This window comes from Poecilia mexicana, unplaced genomic scaffold, assembly GCF_051168715.1.
Source record: "Poecilia mexicana isolate PSO_F unplaced genomic scaffold, ASM5116871v1 scaffold_13, whole genome shotgun sequence".
Taxonomy (NCBI): domain Eukaryota; kingdom Metazoa; phylum Chordata; class Actinopteri; order Cyprinodontiformes; family Poeciliidae; genus Poecilia; species Poecilia mexicana.
In genome coordinates, this window is record NW_028263382.1 from 25,699,551 (window position 1) to 25,723,453 (window position 23,903).

The 23,903-nt window shown below is 40.2% G+C and overlaps 2 protein-coding genes across 2 annotated transcripts in view; one reads left to right on the plus strand and one right to left on the minus strand.

The window, feature by feature from the left end:
- The window catches only part of rsrc1 (arginine/serine-rich coiled-coil 1), a 138,725-nt gene extending 127,281 nt beyond the window's left edge, over window positions 1-11,444 (minus strand). Inside the window, exons 1-3 of the mRNA XM_014990682.2 lie at window positions 10,975-11,444; window positions 10,377-10,562; window positions 6,214-6,336 (exon numbers count right to left, since the gene is read on the minus strand). Coding sequence (XP_014846168.1) covers window positions 6,214-6,336; window positions 10,377-10,546 — 293 coding nt within the window. The 5' untranslated portion in view covers window positions 10,547-10,562; window positions 10,975-11,444. The remainder of the gene's footprint in view (window positions 1-6,213; window positions 6,337-10,376; window positions 10,563-10,974) is intronic.
- Window positions 11,445-14,370: 2,926 nt separating this feature from the next.
- Window positions 14,371-23,672, plus strand: shox2 (shox homeobox 2). The gene is made up of 5 exons (XM_014990679.2): window positions 14,371-15,117; window positions 16,638-16,846; window positions 18,944-19,001; window positions 19,705-19,793; window positions 22,088-23,672. The coding sequence occupies exons 1-5, from the start codon at window positions 14,829-14,831 to the stop codon at window positions 22,379-22,381; spliced, it is 939 nt and encodes a 312-aa protein (XP_014846165.1). The 5' UTR covers window positions 14,371-14,828; the 3' UTR covers window positions 22,382-23,672.
- The last annotated feature ends 231 nt before the right edge of the window (window positions 23,673-23,903 follow it).

A 23,903-nucleotide genomic window follows, 5' to 3' on the forward strand; every position in this document is an offset into this window, starting at 1 on the left:
TGGGAGGGTGAGGTGGGGGAAAGAGGTGGGGTGAGCTTGGCAGAAGTGAGAAGAGAGCAGAGGGAGGGAGAGGGTTTCCTCTGGCGGTGGAGGGGAACACTGCTCGCGGCGAGAAGGGGATGAAAGAGGCTGTCTGTGTCAGTCACTTATTCCTCCCTTTGGTAAATAAAGGTTTCTGACAACAAAGCTGAGCAGCGCTTGACTGGCCTTTACAGCAGATAAATAAAAAAGACAACACAGAAAGAGAGCAAGACAGAGAGAGGGAGGAAAAGAGAGGCGCAACAACAAACGCGTTCAGATCTTACGACTGGAAGCATGTTGATTTTTATGGAGTAGAGAAGACGTAGCTGAACCAAACCAGGTCATCTTTCAGTTTAAATCAACCCTCTGCAGGTCCGGTAATAGGGGAAGAAGGAAGAAAGGGCAGAGTGTCATCTTGTGGAAAGGGGAGAAGAGAAGATGTTGAGAGGCCATGGGATAACAGACAGTTGGATAAAAATAAAAAAAAACACAGGAGCTTGCTCTTAAATTCCAGTGTTGCAAGACTCCAGCACACTTTAGTTCAATGGGAGATGAATATACACAGGTGAAAACGCTATGACAGAATGTGCATCCTAAAGAAGAAGTAAGCTTTTCTACTATTCCTCTTGATTTGATTTTGCATCCATCAGCACGCTATTAAAGCTAAAGGTTCTCCTGAAACAACAAAACCACATAGAATCCACTTGTCACATCTTCAAAACACACTCAGGGCTGTTTCCTGGTGAAGCCAGCAACACCCAACGTCACCTGCTGCACTGCATTCACACACTAATCTCTGTGAACGAAGATACAAGGGCCACAAATGTCCCAATATCTCTCTTCTTACTTGGAAGGACGACTGGTGATCAAGGCCGTAGAGGTCGCCTACAATAGGGTCCAGCCTTCTCACACGTCCTTTTCTCTCTCTCTCTCTCTTTCTCTGTGTGTGTGTAAGACCTTGTTGCACCACCCTTCGGTTCCTCACCTCAGTTCTCCCCAATCCCAAGCAGCCCAGATGACCTTGTGCACTCTTCATGTCGGAGCAAGGCAAAAAAAGCTATCTAGCAGATGTACGACACCTCATCTCATACAGGGGGAAAATTGCTGTGTGAAATAAATACCAGGTCATCGCTCAACTGCATGTACGCACACACTCACACTCACACACGCTAAGAGCTTTACTTTGGCCTCGTACGAGGGGCGGGGCTGGTGGTGTACAACAGTAACTTCGAAGTCGATATGAAAAGGGGCCTTTGTCTCAACCTCGGCGTTACAAAGCATCACCGCTTTAAGATATTTGATTAACTTTACCGCAGTATAATACTTTTTAATCTCTCTACTTTAACCAGGCCCCAGTTGTGAGTCTCACACGCAGGTGTCTGATCCAGTTTCCCGGGTGGAGTGTTTAGTTTGCCGTCTCCCCAAAGGGAAACGCCGATAATTAGAGGTTTCACTCTCCTCTGACTGAAGAGAGGTACTCCAGTGTTAGCGGGGCCAAACCCTGACTCCAGCACTCTGACCTGCTAACTCAACACAGCCCTGAAATATTAATGAAGTAAATTGGCGTTGTCAGCTCCCATGAAGTAGATGCTAACCTATGAGCACGTGTGTGAATACCCAACAAAGGACGATGCGCTCGGCTTCTCCCCGACTGGTCAAGCGGTGGGTCTGTTGCGCCAGAGATTCCTACTCTCTTAGCGCCATTAGGGCTGCGGTGAAAAAGCAACCGAAGAGATTGACTGACTGAGCCACACACGTTCGGCCCCTGCTGCGGTTGCCGTTAACAGGCGAGAACTACGGCACTCCGGCGTGCTCACCTAAAGACGAGCCTGTGATCCGGCTGTGATGAGAGGCCGTGTCGTCTTTGTTGCACCGATCAGATCACTGTACGAGGCAGCTGCCACGATCCACACTGCTCTCCCCCAGCGGACTTTTCACTGACACCCCCATATGAGCATGCATTCATGGAAATCTGCACATACGTGCATAGGCTCAATCACCCTTCCACAAGCAGGCCCGTTACACACACACAAACTGCCTGATATGCCTGCTCACATCAAAGAGAATAAACATTAATGGCAAATAGGTAATCTGTTCCTCTTGTCTGTTTTACATTTCAGGGCAAGATTGACTGCCTCTGGGGGACCCGGCGCTTCTCTGATTGAGGGCAGGAATAAAAGGAGGAAGGGAGAGAAGAGAGGCAGGTAGCTCCAATAAATAGTAAACGCATGATGGAGCATTATTCTTATTTCATGGATCTTTCTATTTTTTATTGATAGGCGAGGGATCCAAAGGAGGGTAATAAGAATCCTCACTTCAACCCGCGCCGGCCGGCCGCGGTTCTAATCTTTCCTCCTGGAATATTCTGTTGTGGACGTGATTATTCCCATTTCTTTTGAATAATATCCCTCTCGAGTCCATCTCCTGCTCCCTACGCCACTTGCTTTCCCAACTGAACCGGCACTTTTTCCCCATTCTCCCCTAACTTTTCATCTCCTCTCGTCTCTCCCCTCTCCTGTCACCGTCTCCCAGACGCTCCTTCGCATTCTGAAGGTGGAGCAGGTTCTGGTGCGCGGCCAGGTGCGGGGTGGCAGGCGGCGCCTTATATCTTGTCTAAGTATCAATCACGAGGTCCTGTCCACTCAATCCTCCTCTGATCCATCAGAGAGCCGCTCACACAGTCTCATCCGCACATGCACGCACAAACGCACAGAGCCCTGACAAATGGTGGTCACGGCACCGAAGCATTGTGCAACATCTATTAAACTTATAGGGTGTTGGACAGGCAGTGTCCAACGTAGATGTACAGGCTTGAAAATTGCAAAATGTCTCCTTATAAAATAACCCTGTTAAGTACTGAAAGGCTGGATAAAGATTAAACAATTAAGAAAATCTACGTACTAAGGAGTAAACAGCTAATATGTAAACTGATCAGATTACTGCAGATTAGTAAAAATATCACTAGGTTGACACACAAAATGTTATGACAAGAATGTGCCAGTTAACAAATCCCAGGTATAGCAACAAAAAAAAAAACTAAATAGTGATTATAATGCAATGAATGTTTAAAGGAAAGAAAAACTACTAAGAAAGACACTTAAATTTGCCGCCATTCCACCTTCCTACAATTTAAGACGACATTTAAATGAGATTCTAGAAAAACTGTTGGAGTGGATCCAGTTTAAGAATTAGTTTAGACAAAATGACAATCTTGTGTTTTCCAAATAACCAATCCATGCAAAAAGACAGAACTTTATTTTGAGGAAGTAATCCTTCATAAGCTTTGACTTAATTAGCAATCGACGTTTTCGGAGAATTGATTCCAATACTTAACAATTACCACGGCGATTGATAAGTTAATCGTTTAAAGTGGTCAAATTGTGCATGAAAGCATCTTGCCAATCACAACAAAAATCTGACATATTGCTGTTTAAGCTATTTATTTTAAATACAAAGTGCCATGAATAACCATATTCCTTATGAGCGTCAACAGTAAGTTCGGCTTACTACACTAGCAGGAACAAGTTGTGTTAATTTTTGGCTGGTGTCGTCTGTGTCAGGAACCAGGGATTGTTAGCTGATCATCAAACCGCTTGCAGTGTTGTTAGTTAGAACATGCTAGCTTAGAACGTGGTCGCGTTAGCTCTGGTCAGCATGGCATAAGAGCGACTCATTAGAACTGATACTTTTTATTGAATCAATAGTTAGCATACCAGCCTCCTGCATTCAATCCTACATGGCTGAAGGTCCACCTGCTTTCTGATTAATTTAGATAATTATTACTTGACCAGTTGGGAGATCTCAAATTGAACTTTAATCATTAGACATTCAGTTTCCATTAAGTTTGGAAAAACAATTAAACGAGATGATGCCAAAAGCACACTAATAAGGTAAAATTGCAAATTTGGCACCTTTGTCTCGACACACACCGACTACACGAAATGAGGTAAATCACAGGTGACACGTGTAATTAATGTTTCGCCAAAATGTTCTTCATTTCTTTACGTTTTACATTTAGGCGAAACACATTTTTAGATACATCAACAGGTACGGCGAAACAAGAAACAGTGTGACAACAGACAAAAACAGACAAAAACCACAAACGTTTTAAACCTACAAACTGGAGACGCCATCACTCATCCGCATGAATTGATAATTAATGCTCTCGTTTTGCACATCCCTAACTCCGCCTCGCACTCTCCCCCCCACCACCAATCCCCAAAACACACTCCCTCACTAACGTCGCCCAGTCCACCTGCTCCTCGCTCACCATTAAGCCGATTACACAACGGAGCCCTCCTAATCACAGCGCAGCGTTTTGCAAACACCGACGTTCACCGTCGTCCTAAATCTCCCCAAATCCCTTCCACCTTTCATCCCGCGACACACCAGTGATGCCACTTTGCACCGACGTTTTAATCGGAGGCAGTTCCGCCGAGTGACGGACTCACCGCCGCAGAGAGTTGGGAGACACAGACGCTTGAAACAAAACCACTCGTCCGAATCCCCTCAGCGGTTGCAGTTCGTCGCTTATTCTGTGGCTGGAGAGTGGAAGTGTGGTGTCTTTTCATGACACCATCATCCACACGTGTCAAAGCGTCTCTGTTGCATAATCCATTCATCCCAAAATCTCTGTAATGAAGATATTAAATCAGTTTTTCTCTTTGTGATTAAAATGATCTCTGCACTCCCCCGCAGCCATACACAAGTAAACAAAGGGCCTCGCTCGCGCATATATTATAACAACCTTTCCCTCAATTGCGCATCTGTGCATGTTTTTGTGTGTTTCAGAGTGGTCGGTGTGTGTGAGGGATTTAAAAAAAAAAAAAAAACAGAACAGTTTACTGGTTCATTAGCAACAGATTAGTGATGCTAATGACATGGATCACCACACACAGAGACGTTCTCTTTATGTGTCTGAAAGGGATACGAGACTCGCTATTAATTATTTCTTTATTTTACCGGGAAAGACCCATTGATTTTTAAGATCTCCTTTACCGGTGTGACCTGAACAAAAACAGCACTAAAAGACATCGAACATAAAATTTCTGCAAAAAATAAAAATAAAAAATTGAAACCGAAGAAGAAAAATGTCCAACAACATATTAAACAACGTAATCAATCAAAAGCAAGTTTTTTTTCCAACTCAGTGTGAGTCCTTGGCAGCATCAATAGGAAAAGATTTCGCCAACATATATAGTAAGATCCTACACTTTTCTGGATAATGAGTCAGAAGTAAGGGTGAATGGATTGCAGTTTTCTGGCCGATCACCGATGACCGATCTTTAAAAAGCCTGACCTGCAGATTCAGATTCTGGCAGATGCCATATATTTTTGTCTGAAATATTGTTAAATATAGCAAGAAAGTTGCTGAGTTGGAAACAGCGGGGGGTGACTATTGATAACTGCGAACGTGCAGACATGACCCGGTCTGTCAGTCAAACCTCTCTCACGGCAGAGTAAAAGAGGACAGTGGTTGATTTTTAGATCCTTGACGAGTTAGATAAAATCAATCAATAAGATCAGCTTCACATCAAAGTATCGGCTTATCACCGATCTCCCATAATTAAAGAAATCGGGGCCGACTTATCGGCTAGCTGATTTATTGGCTAGCTGATTTATCGGTGCGTGCCTACTCAGAAGACCAATGAATGATTTCATCTTCGCCCTGACAATGTAGATCATCCAACAGCAGACAGCCGTGGCCCTGTGTTTATGTGTGCGTGTGACATGTGTGAGCAGGTGTGTACACATTAGTTTAGCATAAATAACTGTGTCCGTTAGGGAACAAAAGTAGTGAAATACTAGAATAATAATGATCACCATTTGCATTTGTATGCTTCCTAATGTTGTAATTGCAGTAATGTCTATGAGCAGAGGTGTATTATAGTGTAATAATATTAGCATATATGCTGCTGTTTCTCTTGTGTGTTTGCATCATCCACATTTGCCCACCTGCACACACACACAGCCAGGGCAACTGAGACTGCATGCACACATAACTACGTCCTGCTGACACGTGAGGATCCATTTGCTCATATCTGAAAACTTTGAAAATAAATATAAAATGATGTGTTTTTGTTACGGTCATGTTTCAAAAAGGAAACACCCCCCCAAAAAAAAGCCTTTGGCGCCATTTCTCATCTTCCTGGCTTCAAAGGTTTAAAGCTAAAACCCAGTCAAATGTCCTACCTTCTCTCCCGGCTGCGGGATCTGTGTGAGCGGTGGCTTCTTCCTTTGTCTCTGTCTGCACTTCGGCTCCTTCTCCTGCGAGACAAACTCTGGGAGGAACTGCTGCTGGAACGCCGTCTCCTCCTGAAGCGGACACACGACAACCCGATTCAGTTTCATTCTACTTACTGCTTCCTGTTGAACTACAACAACTGTGCAGAGGAGTCTCGTTGCAATCCACAAGTTGTGGGCTTAATTCCAGTTATTTCCACATTTTGGTCTGGCCTTAGGGAAGGCACATTCGTGAACGCAGTTGGGAAAATGTTGTTTTAGTGTAAAGTGCTTTGCGTGGTCAGAATAACTAGAAAGATGCTGTTAATATTACACGGTTTTACATTTTTTTAACAGATAAAAACCTGAAAAGTGAGCCGTGCGTTTGTATCGAGCCTCCTTTACTCTGATATCCCCAAATTGAGCCCGGTGCGCGCAAGTGTGGGAATGCTGGAGAGATCCACAGTTTAGATGGGAGGATCTGTCAGCAGGACAATTATTATGCCTACACTCCAAAAAGTTAGGCTTTGAAATAAGAGTGGCAAGAACAAAGCCTTTGCTGAAAGAGAACAAACAGAAGCTCAAATCAAAGTTTGCCACAAGCCATGCAGGCGATACATGAACCTGAAAAATGGTGCTCATGTTCGATGACCCCAACATTGAACATTTTCACCCTACACGCAAAAACAACATGTTTTGGAGAACAACTGCTGCACATCACCCAGAACACACCATGCCCATGGAGATATTATGTTGCTGTTCTTCAGCAGGGATAGAGAAGTTGGTCAAAGATGAGAAGTTAAATGGAGCTAAATACACGTGAGTCCATGAAGAACATTTAAGAGATTTTTTATTATTTTTACTTCTACCAAATGTTTCGACCTAAAAAGCCAACTCTGCGCGTTTTGTTTTATTCACCAGTTTCCTGCAGCTCATATGAAACTCTCCCCCTTCCCTGAAAAACACAGGCAGCATTCCTTTTCAGCAGCTAATTCCAGAAGTAAGCAGCTCTGATAGCAACTTTGCATTAGTAAACACTCTCATCCATGGCCCAAGGCTGCAAAACCGCGCTGGCTGCACTACACTTCCTCCACAGGGGCCCTTTGGTGCTCTTTAATGCAGCTACAGCAGCGTGTGTAGTGCCTGTTTTCCCAAACACCGCTAACACCATGTTTCTATTGATATCGTGAAGTAGGAGGCATTGACGAGGGTGAATGTAAATGCAGAAACCTCCGTCCTGTACTCCACAAACAGTTTGTGCAATACTCATTATCTGAAGTCTCTCCTTTTGGTTCACTAAAGCAAAAAAAATAAAATAAAAAATAACCAAACCTTCCAAAGCGCATCTAAAAAAAAAAAAAAAAACACTTAACTCCTGTGGGATCTCAGCAAGATAGAAAAGAGGAGGAGAGGCTAGCAATACAAATAACACAGAGGCTGAACTATCAAACCAAATTTGTACCACTTAGAGCAGCGCAGCAAAGATCTATTAGTATTCTAAAGGCTTGATCCCGAGAGCGAAGCCTTATGAAATCACTTCCACAGCTGCTCCGCAAAAACCACTTTGCACATCCCACAGAAGAAACGCATGCACGGGTGAGCAGAGGTTTCCTTGGAAGGTGGCGTTTGCTCACACATTTTCACCAGCGCCTGTGCAGACGTGATGTCACCGAAAACAATAGCTTGCACAAATTTCAGGGGAAAATGGGTTTTTTGTTTTTTTTTAAATCATAGAAAACTCTTAGACGGCAGCCGATTTGTTCGGTAGCTCGGAGCAAATCAGCTGCCGTCTCTCTTATTCATTCGCAAACACTTTTCACCGTCTTGTCCCTTATTCACACACACATACACAGTAACGGTTACAATCACTCTCCTTACATATACATGCTAATTATGTGGTCATGATGTCACCCACCCAGAACATAAGCCTTCTTCTGTTTTACCACAAGTGAGGTCACTTGTTCGTGGCTTGTGTGTGTGTGTGTGTGTGTGTGTGTGTGTGTGTGTGTACTCTTTTAAAGTCTATTTAAAGGAACTTGTTTCGACAGACGCACAGAAACAAATTCAAGGTCTGGGTTAATTGATCAAAATGCGCAGCTAATAGATGAGGGACTGTGGTCCCATGGTTTACACTGTCCACCCAGACCCACTCTGTGCAGGCACGCAAGTACTTTCCATCAGCGGTAATGGACCTTGACCAGGTCTCATAAATAATTACCATCAACTGGCCTTGTCTGAACAACCAAGGCAGTCGCGTGTGGGTCAGAGGAATGGATGGAGGGATTGACGGATGGATGGATTTGTTAGTGGGCAGACAGATGAGAGAAACTATATAAGACACAAATACTAACTCCACAATTGTTTGAAGAAAAAGATCAATCACACCCATGCATTATTTCAAGCTGTTAATAAATAATTATTGTAGCAAAATGAATACAAACACAAATTTACAATCCAAAAATTTTTTGTTTGGTTTTTTTAAGCTCTATTTTACCAGAATTAAAAAAAAAAAAAAATCATTGCGATTTGAAAACCTGTTTTCCAAGGGAGTCTTGAACAAGAGGCAGCAACAAAAACAACACAAAAAGTCAAGTTTCACATGACTGTTCATTCATGAAATAAGGAGTTTTACACAAACATCAGTTAGAGAGAGTATTTTTAAGCAGAAAGTCTAATACAGAGTACTTCAGTAAAGGTACTGGATAATCACTGAGTTATTTTTCAAAATAAAAGTTTGACATTGGCGCGAGAAAGCGGGAAAACCTCTTAATACCTGTGCTTGATTTGTGAATAATATAATTTCCTTGTTTGTAGCAAATTGTTAGACAACAAGAGTAATGTTGAACCCATCTAAAGACTATAGCAGGTGAATTTATAGCACTGAGAGTCATGCTTAGCACTCGTTCTTCATGACATGATAGGGTGAATTGAGACAATGAAGACTTAAGTTGCTTAAAGTGATGCGTACTTATGAGACAGGATGGTGGCATTCATGAAAATAAGAATGAAACCACATACAGTTCAGAAACTTGAGCAGAACTGAAGACAGAACTAATTGCTTAACTTTGTAGTTCTGCAGACCACCACTGTTAATAATAGGACACGACAAAATAGATACTCGTGACAAAAATTTATGAAATGTATTAAGAATCGAGAGCTATAAACAGAGCATACAGGTCTAGAAATTAGGCTTATTCCAACAAAATTTAAATTGACTGACTTTATTTACGTTATGCGTCTTTATGATTATCTACATTTTTGCTACATAAATTTAAGAGGTGGGATTTTTTATATTGATTAATGTAATAATGAGGAACAACATCAAATAACATAAAGTACATTTCAGAATTTGGCTGATCCTGACTTGTTGATCATTAGATGTGGCTGATCAAGGAAACACCAGTTATATGTGAGTTTGTCTTATGTTCAAAGTGAAGTGGTCCCCAATAGTCAAACCTGTGTATGGTTTGGATATTTATTAATTTGAAACTGAACTGGGATATCTTAAAAATAAGGTGTATGCAGGATTATGTCGGTGTGGACTAGAAGATCATAAATCGATCTATTGGCAACAATCCATACTTGAGGTAATATTTTCATTGTATGGCTATATTTGATGAATTACATTTCTTCATTAACTTACTTCAAAGATAAGAGACTGTGCAACTTTATGTCAAGCTGAGTAAATATGTGTCATTACAGTTGTCTCAGCATTATGGGTGAATTTAGTTGAAAATAATAGAACTGTATGCTATTCTATATGAACAGAGGGTAATGGCCAAAACAAATTTATTTCTAGCTTCTGGAAAGGCAAACATCTTTAGCCAGTTATCACGGGAAACCAGCTTTTAAGCTTCAAACCATTTTACAATATTTGGATGAATGAATGAATGGATGGATGGATGAATGGATGGATGGATGTACCTCTGCAACAGAGACTGATAAAAACCAAAACTTAGAGAGGTTAGTATGATTGGTTTTATTTTTTTAATCGAGGTCCATGAGCAGAATCAACACCAAAGCAACGGCCTGTATAAGAATCCTAAAGTATCTTCCTTAAGACCACTGCTGTGTGGCACAGTCTCCATCCCTGCCTCCTCTGGGGGTAAAAAAAAACATCAGTGCTATCTCACCTTCTGTCTTTGGAGCGAGAACGGCTCCTACGAGTGGATCTCCTGCTGCGGCTACTCCTCACCCGGCTCCCAGAAGAGGAGGAAGACGAGGAGGACGAAGAACGGCGACGCTGTTTTCTTTTCCTCCGGCTCCGACTGTCATCCTCGCTGTCAGAGGAGCGCCGACCCATGCTGGCTACCGGTCAGCTGGGATAACAACGGCGTTGAGATGCGGTGAAAAAAATACTACATTAAACATGGAAGATCAGCTGTCAAACACAATGTTTACATTGACTCGGCTCATTTAGAGCTCATTTAACATCGTCACTCAATAACGACCGCATTCAGAAAGGAGGTCTGTGTGTCAAATATGTCATTGATTAAGCAGCAACGACTCTGCAGTGCCATAATGCAATAAAACCTGTATGATTCATAGGTCTCATTGATATCTATTGAGGCTACAAGCAGGCTAACTGTGCTAACCAAACTAGCTAAAAATACATAACTTCAAAACACAGCGTTTTAAGAAGAGTATTTAACCTTCGTGTCGGTTTATTTGCGTGTCATTTCAGTAGCTCAGCTGTACATTAAGGTTCATTGAAGTAAAACAGATAGAAACCTGATAGTGAACGTCTCGCTCCTCTCTTTTACACCGTTGAATTCCCCACGACTGGAGCGACTCACTGCTTACTAGGCTCTACTCATCGAGCACGGAAACATCGATCAAATTCAGGAATTAAGAGTTGAACACAAAACAATCGATTGAAGCGTTTTATGTATTTTAATGTTCATTGTTTGGTTTATATAAATATATAATGTTGTTGTTGTTTTGTTTTTTGTTTTGTTACTCCAGCAGCAGTAGTTTTTTGTTTATTTTTTTTTAAAAGGTGATTTTGAAAAATATATTTTTAAATTAAATCCATCTTACATGTGTGTTGTCAAAATGCTTCAATGTCTTTGTTGTGGCTCTTTTTCAAAGCAAATGTTTGCTACTGACTATCTAACTGTTTCAAATTATCCCCAGTCTTCTCCTTCTTTAAAAAAGAAAAAGAAAAATATAAAATAATCCAGGAAATTTCTGGGAAAGCCAATCATTTTTTACAACTGGACACAGTTGTAAATAAATTGTCTTTATACTTTGTTCAGAGTATTGTAAAAACAAATAAATAAAATCTGCCAGTATATGTTTAAAAAAGCATAAAGTCAGAAATCACTATAAAACTAATTTACATATAAAATGTTAAATGATGATTTGTTAAATGATGATTTGCACAACAAATCCTCATTTTTTGTATCACTGTATTCCCAGAGCAGAAAACCAATTTTACTTATGTGTCAAATGGAGTTCTCTCTGGGGGCCCTTGTTACTTTGGAGTACAGAGCTATTAGTTTCCATATGCCTTGAACTGGCTCTACAAATTGGATTGCATGCAACTTGATTGTAGGTGAGCTTTATGTTGTGTTTTTCCATTTTTCTTCAAAATTTTAATTTGATATATCTGTTTGTAAATAAACAGAATAATTTAACTCAGCTGAAAGTCAAAATTAAGCAGCAACAGTTTTTTAGGGGTGAGGGGGTTGTGCAATTTTTTTCTAAAACACAAAAAAGTAAACGCAAAGACAAGTTTCAACAAAAAAGCTAATAGACTACTCCAGAAACAGCAAAAAAACAAAAAACAAAACAAAAAAAACCCCACTAGACTACTTCTAAAACGCATACTCTTCTAGCCTAATTCTGGTACAAACAAGACTGCTTCTAAAATGTGTGGAAAAGCAAGCTCGCATTTAAATAATAATACAACTGCTAGTTCATTTTTAAAATGTGTAAAATCTGAAGCCCAGAAACGCCAAACTTTCTGGACCAACTTCATTGACTCTCAAGATTCATGGGGAGGGTCAAAAATCTGATAATAAGATTCCAGTGACATCTGAAATGCTAAGAAACAAATTTATTAGTAGACTAATACATTTTGGCTTGCATTTCCAAACACTAATCTGATAAAGCTCACAAATCGAAATGTGCTGGATTGCTAATAACGATGTTTCTTAGCACTTAAAGTGTTGCTGGAGTCTTCATCTTATAAAATCAGCACCTTTACACAAACACTTGTAAAAACCTGCTAGCTATAAAAATTGTGTAAAAATTGCGGAATAAATACTAGCCTACTGAGCAGCAAAAAAAATGTTTTTGACCATACTGACTTATATATAATTTTAAATAGTTTTGTTTGTGCAGAAACAAATGCCTTTGTAATCATGATCAGTGAGACAACGTCCCTGCTCTTGGGGGCCACCTGTTGGTTTGGAGGCCAATAGCAGCTGCTTAGTTTACTGGTCTATTTGGCTGCACTGTTTATATGTAACGTGATAGCAGGTAGCCTTTAACTTGAAATAGCTCTGTATAAGTAAACTGAATAGTTTAGTTATCCTGACTAAACTATTCAGTCATATAAAAACGCGTAAAAAGGAATTCATTTATTTATTTGGTTAGTTTTGTTTGTTTTACCATTTGTGCAGATTTTTCATCTGCAGTTTCAGACTGAAAACATTTCAAAGAAATATATGTATGAACTAGCGCTCCGAGCTTCTAGCATTGTCTTTTTGATCTGGCTCCACTCTACCAATATCTTAAGAAATGCATATTTATCTGAAAAATGTCAGCGAGCGTTTACGCGAGCTCATCCGCTCAGATAATAACAACACACAGTCTAAACTCCAAGGTCAGACAGAGCGCACGGGCAATTTGCAGTAAAGTAGAATAATTAATTGCTCGGATGAAGTTTTAAAACACACACCGGAGCTGAAGGTGAAACGACTAATATTGTATACCGACTGATGGATCAACAGCGTTCTCGGGCTGTAAATAGCTGATGAGAAACAAAGTGATCGGAGTGCGCACTGCAAATAGATAAAATAATCTGTTTAACGCTATCTGAATGCGTCCATGCTTTCAGATGCGGCGGGATTAATAGTAATTAATGCCTACGGTCCGAGTAGAAGCGCCGTTAATAATTAATTAGGAGACTTGTTCGAGCTCTGCGTGTAGAAATGGGGCTTTTTATAGATTATCAATAAACATGCTTAATTTTGCATCATACTCAACCCAACGCTTTTCAAAATCCAGCTGTATCCCATTTCCTCTATTAAATATATGTATGAACTATATATTACTATATATATATATATATATATATATATATATATATATATATATATATATATATATATATATATATATATATATATATATATATATATATATATATTGAAATAAATTGCTACCGCATTTACCACAAGCGAGTTATTTTTTGTGTATTCTTAAATATAGACATTTATTTCAGCAGGAAGAGGAGGGAGGGGTAAAAAAAAAAGCAGGGGGATAGAAACTTTAATTAGCGAGCCCAATGGCAACATATCGTATAAGAAGGCACTGGGCTATAATTAAGCGTTTATTTGCTGTTTAACACCCTAATGGCTTAAAATGGCCCAGTGAGGATTAATATTAAGCGATATAGTCTGGTTAATAATGACAGTGTGCAACGCATAATCACTGGTGAGAAACGCACGTAATGCTTTTTTCAATAATAATAATAATAATAATAATAATAATAATAATAATAATAATAATAATAATAATAATAATTTCAGCGTCACATTTATTAATCTAAAGGCGAAACAATGGCAAGGCCTCGGGCCAAAGTTTTGGGGACCCCAGGATGTGTTCACTTGATCTGGAGCTCGGAGCGCACGTCGCTCCGCTGCTGGTCCGCTCTCACCTCTCTCCACTCCGTGTCATCCTTGTGCGTCTTATTTTTCCTCTCGCCCGCAGATCACAGAGATATACAGTGAGGAAGAACTCCTCATCTCATCCGTGCGCTTCCCTCACTGCTTGTCATTTTTCGGATTTTTTTTTTAAGCCACACCCCTGCAGAGAGAGAGAGAGAGAGAGAGAGAGAGAGAGAGAGAGAGAGAGAGAGAGAGAGAGAGAGAGAGATCCATGACCATCTCCCGGGTGTTTAAAAAACTAACTCAGGACAATAGCGGCGAATGAGCGCGTAATTAAATTAATTAGTCCTTCTTGTCAATCTTGGATTAATGGCCAATAGTGGCGGTGCTGCTTAATGTTTTTACTCCTCTCTCTCTCCCTCTCGTTTTTTTTCCCTCCCATATCATTGAAAAGGAAGGGGGGGCTCATCCCGGCATCCTGAGGGGAGGTAATTTGCACGGATCAAGGGGGCAAGGCGCCGTAAAGTATAAATACTGTGACTTCAATAGAGGATCACCAGCAGGTTCCCTAACTCCGCTATACCAAAGGAGGAGGAATTGGCTGAGAAGATATATATATATATATATATTTTTTCCACCTTCATCCACAGTTTGGCTTGCATCATCTCGTATCATTTTCAACGAGCCACACCATTGATGTCTTAAGCAGCGAAGGGGGAGAGTGTGTGTGAGAGAGGGAGTGAGTGTATGGTGTTTTTTCCAAGAGGAGAGGAAGCAGTGATGGAAGAGCTCACCGCTTTCGTATCCAAGTCCTTCGATCAGAAAGTGAAGGAGAAGAAGGAAGTGATAACCTACAGGGAGGTGTTGGAGACCGGGGCGGCGCGAGCAGGGAGCCGGGAGTCTTTATCCGCGGAGCCCGGGAGCCGAGAGGAGGCGGCCGCGGTCGCCCGGAACGTGGCTCTCTCGCCGGGCAGGGAGACGGACATGCTCGGGCCGGAGAGGATCAGGGACGCGGGGAGTCCCAAACTCATTGACGGTAAGGGCTCTGCGCGCTGTGTCCGCTTTACGAAGAGGGGGGAATCGAAAAAAGGCCGGACAAAAAAAATAAGTTAAAACATTTTAAATGAATAACAACAAATGTTGCTATATGAAAAAGACGAAAGTAGTTTTACTTTAAGTTATTTGTTGATATGTCACTCATTTTGGCTTATCCGATGGCAACAACTACTCCTAAACTAGTCTATTTTTGTTACGCATGTCGATCTTTTTCAGATTTTTAAGAGGTTTGCTGAAGTTCATTTGGACAAGTTTCAAATCACACCGCTTCACAAAACAGGAGAAAAGCGTGACTGCATGTAAAAGTCATGCTGTTTCGTTGCACTTTTCTAAAGACAAAAGGGATTCTGCTGATGATCGAGGCAGATCTAAAATATATATATATATGAAAGGACTCAATTGACTCGCGTGAAAATATCACAGGCAAACTGATGTTTATTTTCAAAAACGATATCTTCTGGCCTTCTTCATTTCAGACGACAAGATCAAAGCTACCGAGTGTGAGTTTCCTCAAGAATCGTTCATTATGTCTGTTTCATTAAAGCGCATTTTGGCCTATGCAAAGTAAACCGCGTCTCAGTTAAAAAAAAAAACCCCGTCAAAAATATAGATTTTCGAGATAAATCACATGATAAATATCTGAAAAACAGCCTTGCAACTGCAGATGGAAGAAACATTTTTTTGTCATGGTTCCTCCTACATTAAAGTAAAACTGTTAAATAGTACATGCAAAAAAAAGAAAGAAAAATAATAAGAATGAAATAAAAATAAATAAAAACAAATAAGTAAATATTCTAAACTAAATGAAGTCATGCTGTGAAAAGCGAATGTTTTGTTTATCCAAACATATATTCTCAATAGCTTTGCTCCATATTGCATGTGGCGTTTACGTGCAGGCTATTTCCTCTCCCGTGTTCTGTGACAACATGCTGGACAAGATATCTTAGAGTTGGGAGGCTTGTAAAAGTGACATCTGTTCGTCATGGGCAGCGTGGTTAAAAGCGGAACCGCGACAAGCATGTATCAGACACCCAACAGTAGGCACGGCGCTGCATATTTATAAGCGGTTAATAATTAAAGAGCTTTATGTAGCCCGACAAAACATCCGAGGTCTGATAGCTGTGTGATATCAGAGGGCAAGCCTTTTCTTCCCTTTGCTCTCTCACTCGTTTTTGTTGTTATTTTTATTTTTATTTTTATTTTTTTTTACGCAATCCTGTTTTGTGTTGACATTTTTACACACGCTGCGTTCTACGAGCTTTGTTTTCCCTCCATGAAGGAGGATGTCGTTTTTATTTTATTTTTATTTTTAATTAAAAAACGAGCTCAGATTCGAGGCAAACTCTGTGCCATCCGGTGCAGTAAATCATTTTATTTTTACTTAAGTTTTTAATAATAATAAAAAGAAAAAGAAACGAAACTACCCACTGGGGAGGCTCTGTCGTGCAAGATGATGATCGCGGTACCCCCCTCCTCATTCCCCTCCTGCTATTCTCGCAGGCACCACGGACGTGAAGGAGCGGAAAGAGGACTCGAAGCCCATCGAGGATGAAACGCAAACAAAAATCAAGCAAAGGAGAAGTCGGACTAACTTCACGTTGGAGCAGCTCAACGAGCTGGAGCGGCTCTTCGACGAAACCCACTACCCGGACGCCTTCATGCGGGAGGAGCTGAGCCAGAGACTGGGACTGTCAGAGGCCCGAGTGCAGGTAAGGCACGGTTCAGAAGGAAAATAAATGAATGCATAGTAGTAGTAATAATAATAATAATAATAATAATAATAATAATAATAATAATAATAATAATAATAATAATAATAACTTTTTAACATTATCAGCAATATCAAAATGAACAACAGGAGAATAATTCTAACTTTCTTTTGTCTGTCCATCCTTCGATATTTCCTTGATAAAGCTTCAGGATATGAACATGTTTCGTTGGATAGTAATATTATTATTATGATGATGCTGTGTAGGTGCAGAACTGCTCTGCTTGGCCTTGACTTGTGAATATTCGCACAGCAAAACCGATAGTGCCTCCAGTACTTTGACAGATTACATAAAGAAGTGAAGATAATGCCCCAAAATGCACTCTCTTTCTCTCTTAGTATTTTAAAAAAAATAATTAAAAGTACTTGTCTCAATTAGTCCTTATTTGCTTCACCACTGTTCATCTAATCTTTATTATCCAAATTGCACAGTAAACAATACGCCCACGGTGGGGGGTTTTCATCTTTCTTTCTTTCTTTCTTTCTTTCTTTCTTTCTTTCTTTCTTTCTTTCTTTCTTTCTTTCTTTCTTTCTTTCTTTCTTTTTGTGTTTTTGCATTTAAGATATGTGTTACTAAGTCAGTGGATTTTCATAGGGATAGACCATCTGTGCAGAAACCCAGTATGAGTGGTGGGAGATGTGAAAGGTGTGGAGGGGAGGGGAGGGGGGTTCTCAGACATGTCCTGTGTAAGACGATCAGGGGGAGAGGATAAACACGAAGGCAACTTCCCCCCCCACTCTGTTTTATAACAATAATATAAATTTTCGCAACTGCTATACAAGTTCTTTGGAGGAATACTTTTTTTTTCTTTCAATATTTGTCATAAACTCACCCTCTACTACATCCTTTAAAAAAAGGGGGGGGGGGAGGGGGGGAAGAGAAGAAGAAGTTCAAACCAGCTTTTTGCGGGGCTCCCCAAGCCAAAATAAGACGCATTGTGTCCCGGACAAGGAGCACAGCTCGAGGGATTTGCATAAATTATGTATTATTTTCAACCCAATTTGAAACCAGCTTTCGCCTCCATCTCTCTGTCTTTTTTTTTTTTTTTAAATCTCCATATGAGTATGATATATTTTCATATCACATATTATTTAGATAGTGATTTTGGGCGCCGCCACCACCAACAACAACAACAACTTCGGTGCGTTTGGGTTTTTATCACAGCCATAAATTAATGCGCAAGAAAGGCTTCCGAGCGACATGCGCTGTGATCAATAAATGAAGCCAGCTGACAGCCAGATCGATATGATATTTCAATCATGCTTTCATTGTTTGCGAGGCATAGTGTTACAGAGGCTGCGGGCAGACACGTTGCACTGTGGCCTTCTTTTAGCCCAGGCTTTATCTGAGGTATTTAAGGCGGATTATCATAGTAATAAACCGTTTAATGCGCGCTCCAAGGCGGTTCTCTGGATTTCTTCGGAGAGAAATGTGAGCCACCGCGCTCTCGCTTTTTGTGGACTAAGTGTTATAGCGGTGATTAGACATTTAAGCATGCCTCCGACATGGATTTTCTCCAGATAAGGGTAATTAATTTCAGCGGTCAGAGAAAGAAGGGAGATGAGCGCTCACATCCCTCTCTTGCTCTGATCTCCAAAAAAGCCACGATAGCATTGCTGCAATTCGATATCGGAGAGTCCATTCAACTCTTCGGGGACACTCATCTATAGAAAGATGAAACCACCGCTGACAAGGTTATTTATTATACCAGAGAAAGTCCTGCTCATTTTCCAACCGGAGTCATTCTATTCTCCTAATGAATTTGACATCAGATTTACTACATTTAGCCTTTCTTTTTTTTAAAAAAAACCTTCTCTTCTCTCTGTCTCAGCCCCCTCCCGCTCTTTGGCTTTTCTTCCTCTTGTTGGAGGCTAAATGTATAACAATTAAAATCCGGGGTTAAGCAGAGGCATTAATATTTCAGTGCTCCTCGGGGATATTGTTTTTCTGCGGTTGTTGTCACTTTGAGAGGAATTACACATGGCCTCACAAGCAGCTGCCAATCAGCGGGTCTCTAATTAATTTCTGTCCCTGCAGGTTTGGTTCCAGAACAGAAGAGCCAAATGCAGGAAGCAGGAGAACCAGTTACATAAAGGTAACTCTCACACATCAGAGCAAACCCATTCTATTCTATTACACAGCTAACATCATTGTTAAATATCGAGTTAATTATGCTCTCTCAAATTTCTTCATTTACTGTGTGAATGGTGTAAAGCATGCACAATATCGTGATCCTGTTTCTGTTTTCTGTATATATACATATATATATATATATATATATATATATATATATATATATATATATATATATATATATATATATATATATATATATATATATATATATATATATATAAATGTATTTGAATAAATTGAGAGTCTTAAGGCCTCACTCAAATCTTTGTGCTGTGCTGTTTTTTTTTTTTTTAATTAAAACCTTTTTCACAGATAAAATGCCTTTAAAAATGTCAAATGAGTTGCAAGGCATTATGCTGTTACAAAAAGATTCAACTTTTTAGAATACCTTTCACTGCTCTTCTGCAGCCACGTGTGAAGCTTTCTTAATTCTGTAAGGCAATTTCACAAAAAAAAAAATACATTGGTTGCTATGGTTGCCAAGGAAAGCTCCGTTATTTCCAACTTTTTTACATTTATAGACCTTTCTAAATGAGACCTTTTAGAATCAAAACGCTGGTGTTTCTCCTCTAGCTTAAGATCCACTGTACAGTGTTGTGTTGTGCCCTATGTTGCTCTGACTATTCCTCTCACAATTAAACTATCATCTGTGTTTTCCACAGGAGTCCTGATTGGAGCAGCGAATCAGTTTGAAGCTTGTCGTGTAGCGCCATATGTCAACGTGGGGGCTTTACGAATGCCATTCCAACAGGCAAGTAACTTTGAAGCTTCCAGTCTTAAAAAATAATAACAAACAAACAAAAAAAAAAAAAAGAACAGACCCTCCCCTTCTCCCATCTACCCCCACCATCCACACATCCAGCCCTGACTGCTGCCTTGGCACAGGATGTGCCCTAGTGCTATATACAGAGAATCCCTTTCCATGTGTCTGGGTGGGTGTGTGTGTGTGTGTATGTGTGTGTGTGAGGGGAAGTAGAAGGGTAGTGGGGGGAGCTAAACTCTTATTACCTCACTGGTGAGAACACTGTGCCAGCACAGCACAGCTTAATTGGAAAAATCCCTCTCATGTTTTTTTTTTTTTAACCATCTCTGGGGCTGTTTCTACTGCAGGAAAACAAAACATTTTAGAAGACTTTGCATGAGACAGCATCTTTTATTTTCAGCTGGTGAACAGAATATTATTTCTATACCAGAACTAATTTATCCTATACAGATTTACTCATGCGTTTGCACTTGTTTTTGAAACAATGACCATTGCATTTTTTTTTAATGATTGTTTTGGACTTTGATCGATGTCGTGAGATCGTCATAAAAACAATAGCATAGACAATAGTTTTTAGTGATGCAGTTATTGTTGGGACTTTTGCTTCAAAGTTCACAGAAAGATTAAAAGCTCCTTGTGGCCTATAATCTGCTACTGGCATACGTAAGCACATTGTTTTCATAATAAACTGAGCAACGCATAGTTTTTGCATAAAATGCCCCCAGTAAAACCATTGAAGGTGAAATCTATACTGCAAAAATGTCTTTGAGTTCAGACCCTGCTTCAAAGGGCCAAAAGTGAGGGTTGAACAAATATTCAGATGTGAGCTCTAAGACGCAGGAGGTTGCTGCTTTATAAATACATAAGGATCAGTGCTATTGCTTTATTAATGAATGTAAACAGCTTCAAATGTGGTGAAGGTCGATTAGACAATAGTATCCTCACTTAGGAAGCTGACAATCCATAATATTACGTACTTACATGTTGTGTAATTTTTTTTATGTGGCTCATTGCTCAGGGTGTCATTCTGTTGTGGGCAAGGGCTCCAGATTAGGACAAAAGAAATAAAAGTTATCATTCAGATGCTTCCATCACCTTTGGACGTATGCCATGTTAATGGGAGAGAGGGCATTTGTTTGTGTTGAGTGCAATGCGACTCGTGTAAGAAAATGTGTCTGATTCCTTTTCTCCGGAAAACTAAAGAACTATTTCACAGTTCTTCAAAGTATTTGAAGAGTTTAAAATCTAAGCTAATTCCAAGAGTAAAACAGATTGTTGTACATTGTACATGGATTCTTTGAAAGACAGTTTGAAATGTGTTAAAGCCCATTTGTGAAAATGCAAAAAAAAAAAAAAAAAAAAAAAAAAAAAAGGATATTTAATGCTTTTAGGGTGACCCTTAGAAAATCTAGATGGGTCAAACTTGAAATTTTTATAGAACAGTTTTGATTGGTGAAAATTCTGCATATGTACAGAAAGTTCTGTGACTGGTGAAAAATAATCAGGTTCTGTTTTTTTTTTTCTATTTACAAGTATGTGCTTAAGTGAAGTTAACGTTTTTATTTTATTCTGAAAAATTCTGACAGTTTTTACTGAGATATCATTTTGAGTATTGATTTTGGGAAATGTCAAATTAATTCACAGTTTTAGAAAGCAGTTTGAGGATGCCAGAAAAACAAAACAAAACAAAACAAACAAACAAAAATGCAAACACGACCATCTTACTTTTTAAACAACTGTACCCATGTTTTCCCTGAAGAGTTCGGAAACTAATACTGTGTGGAGCAACCCTGATTTTCATTTAGGGCTTTTATGCCTCTCAATCCAAGCCACCAGTCCTTCACATTACTTTTAGTCTCAGCTGATCACTTAATTAGCACATCATTAAGCACAATGAGGTGAGAGTGTATTGCCACTGGAATAGAATGGCGTTCATGCTTGTCTGTTAATTGTTTCCAATTGTTTTGTTTTTTTTGTAATTTATTAAGCAGGGTCCATGCATACTTAATACCAGCTTCTCAGAGTTAATTTCCATCAACAGTCCATAAGACACACCAACATTAATTTCACAATACATTAAAGGAAACATCTGAAAATCTTCATATGGAAAAATGAAATAGATAAGTAAATAGATGATCATTTGTGTGGCAACTTCCACTGATTTAATAATGCAGTCACAAATACAGTCTTCTGGTGAAAATGATCCTGCATCCATCCCACTGCAAAGTTAACGCATGTTCTCCCCCTTCTCTCCCTCCCCATCCGTGCGTCCCGTCCCATAGGATAGTCATTGCAACGTGCCGCCCTTCTCCTTTCAGGTGCAGGCGCAGCTGCAGCTGGACAGCGCCGTGGCTCACGCGCAGCACCACCTGCACTCTCACCTGGCGGCGCACGCGCCCTACATGATGTTCCCCGCGCCGCCTTTCGGGTTGCCCCTGGCGACGCTCGCGGCGGAGTCGGCCTCCGCCGCCTCGGTGGTGGCCGCCGCGGCTGCGGCCAAGAACACGAGCAAGAACTCCAGCATCGCCGACCTGAGACTGAAGGCCAAAAAACACACGGCGGCGTTGGGACTGTGACAGCGAGGACACGAGGCGACTGAGGAGACACTGAACCAAAACTGCTTACAAAGTCAAGTGTGGGAGGGCGCGAAAAAGTATCGACGGACGTAATTTATGTTTTCTCAATGAAGGAGGACGAGTATAATTATAAAATATAGGCTATTTATGAAATACAATGAGGAAGACTGTGACGTGATAGCCTACACAGAAGCCTAAAGAGGCGGACGGGGTGGACGGCGACGCGGGGACAGACACCCCGACGAGGAAGAGGAGGAGGAAGAGGAGGAGGAGGAGGAGGAGGAGGATGCAGCTGGGTCGGTCGATTCTTTGTCAAACAAGGCGAACCATTCTGCAATTTTTCCTGTTTAAATATTGTATTCTTCTTGTTATGATTTCTTTTCGATTCTACATAGAGGCTGGCCTCATAATATTTCAAAAGAAAAGGAAAAAAAAAAAAGAAAGAAAAAGGAACAACTAAAAAAACAAAAAAACCCCTCTGCTAAAGTAGCGGACATTCTTTGTCAAAATAGGGACAATATCTCTCCCTCCACTGTTTCTTGTCCAGTTTGAAAATGCCTCTGCGGTGTTTGCATGAGTTCATGAGCCATCTACCTACCCCACTCCCCCCACCCCCACTCCTGTCAGCTCTTATCCTCTGTCCTCCCCTCTCAGTTGAAAGTTTGGCCCTCCCGACCTTGATTAGACCTATCATGGCTGAAGGTGAAATGGACTCCACGCCAGAAATGTGAGATTATAAAACAAGATGAGCGGTTTTTTTTTTTTTAAATCATCATATGAGCCAGTCTCCATATATTTAGCCTACAAGGTGATTTGCGATCCCCCGCCCCCCCTACCTCCCATACACACTTCCCCCCCTCTTTTTTATTTTTATTTTCTAAAGGAAGGCAAATCTCATAAACAAATACCATCTCTAACACAGTATGCGAACCGGTACGGGCACATGTAAAATATGTTTATACTCAAGAAGAAGAAGAAGAAGAAGAAAAAAAAACATGCATTATTTTTTATGATTTAGTGGCTTTATGAATGCCTCGTTGGGGATTTGTTCATTTTGTATTATTTTCCCGTGCATTAAAAAATCATGTGCTTTCTGTATGTAATTTTGGATGTTTTTTATAACAGTGAACATGAACTCACCAAACGCACGGGGTTTTTAAAGGGGTTGGGAGAAAGAATGACCATAAAATTATTTTTATTTGTTTTTTCCATCACATGTGAAACGTGAAACCACCTTAACAAAAAGTTGACTTTTTTTTGTTCTTATAATAAATTAACAAAGTTTCTTTAATGACTTGATTTTTCTAATTAATTCGATTAATTTTTATACCCGCAGCATAGTCGTTATTGTTATTGTTGCAATCAGACAAGGTTTTGAGAGCAATAGATTTTAAAAAAATAATTTATAGGTGGAAGTCTTTTGATAACATCAGAGTTGTGACAGGTCCGTTTACTCGGGAACATTGGTATGTGTGTGTGTGTGTGTGTGTTATGTCTCGGTGTGTGTATGTGTGTGTGTTGC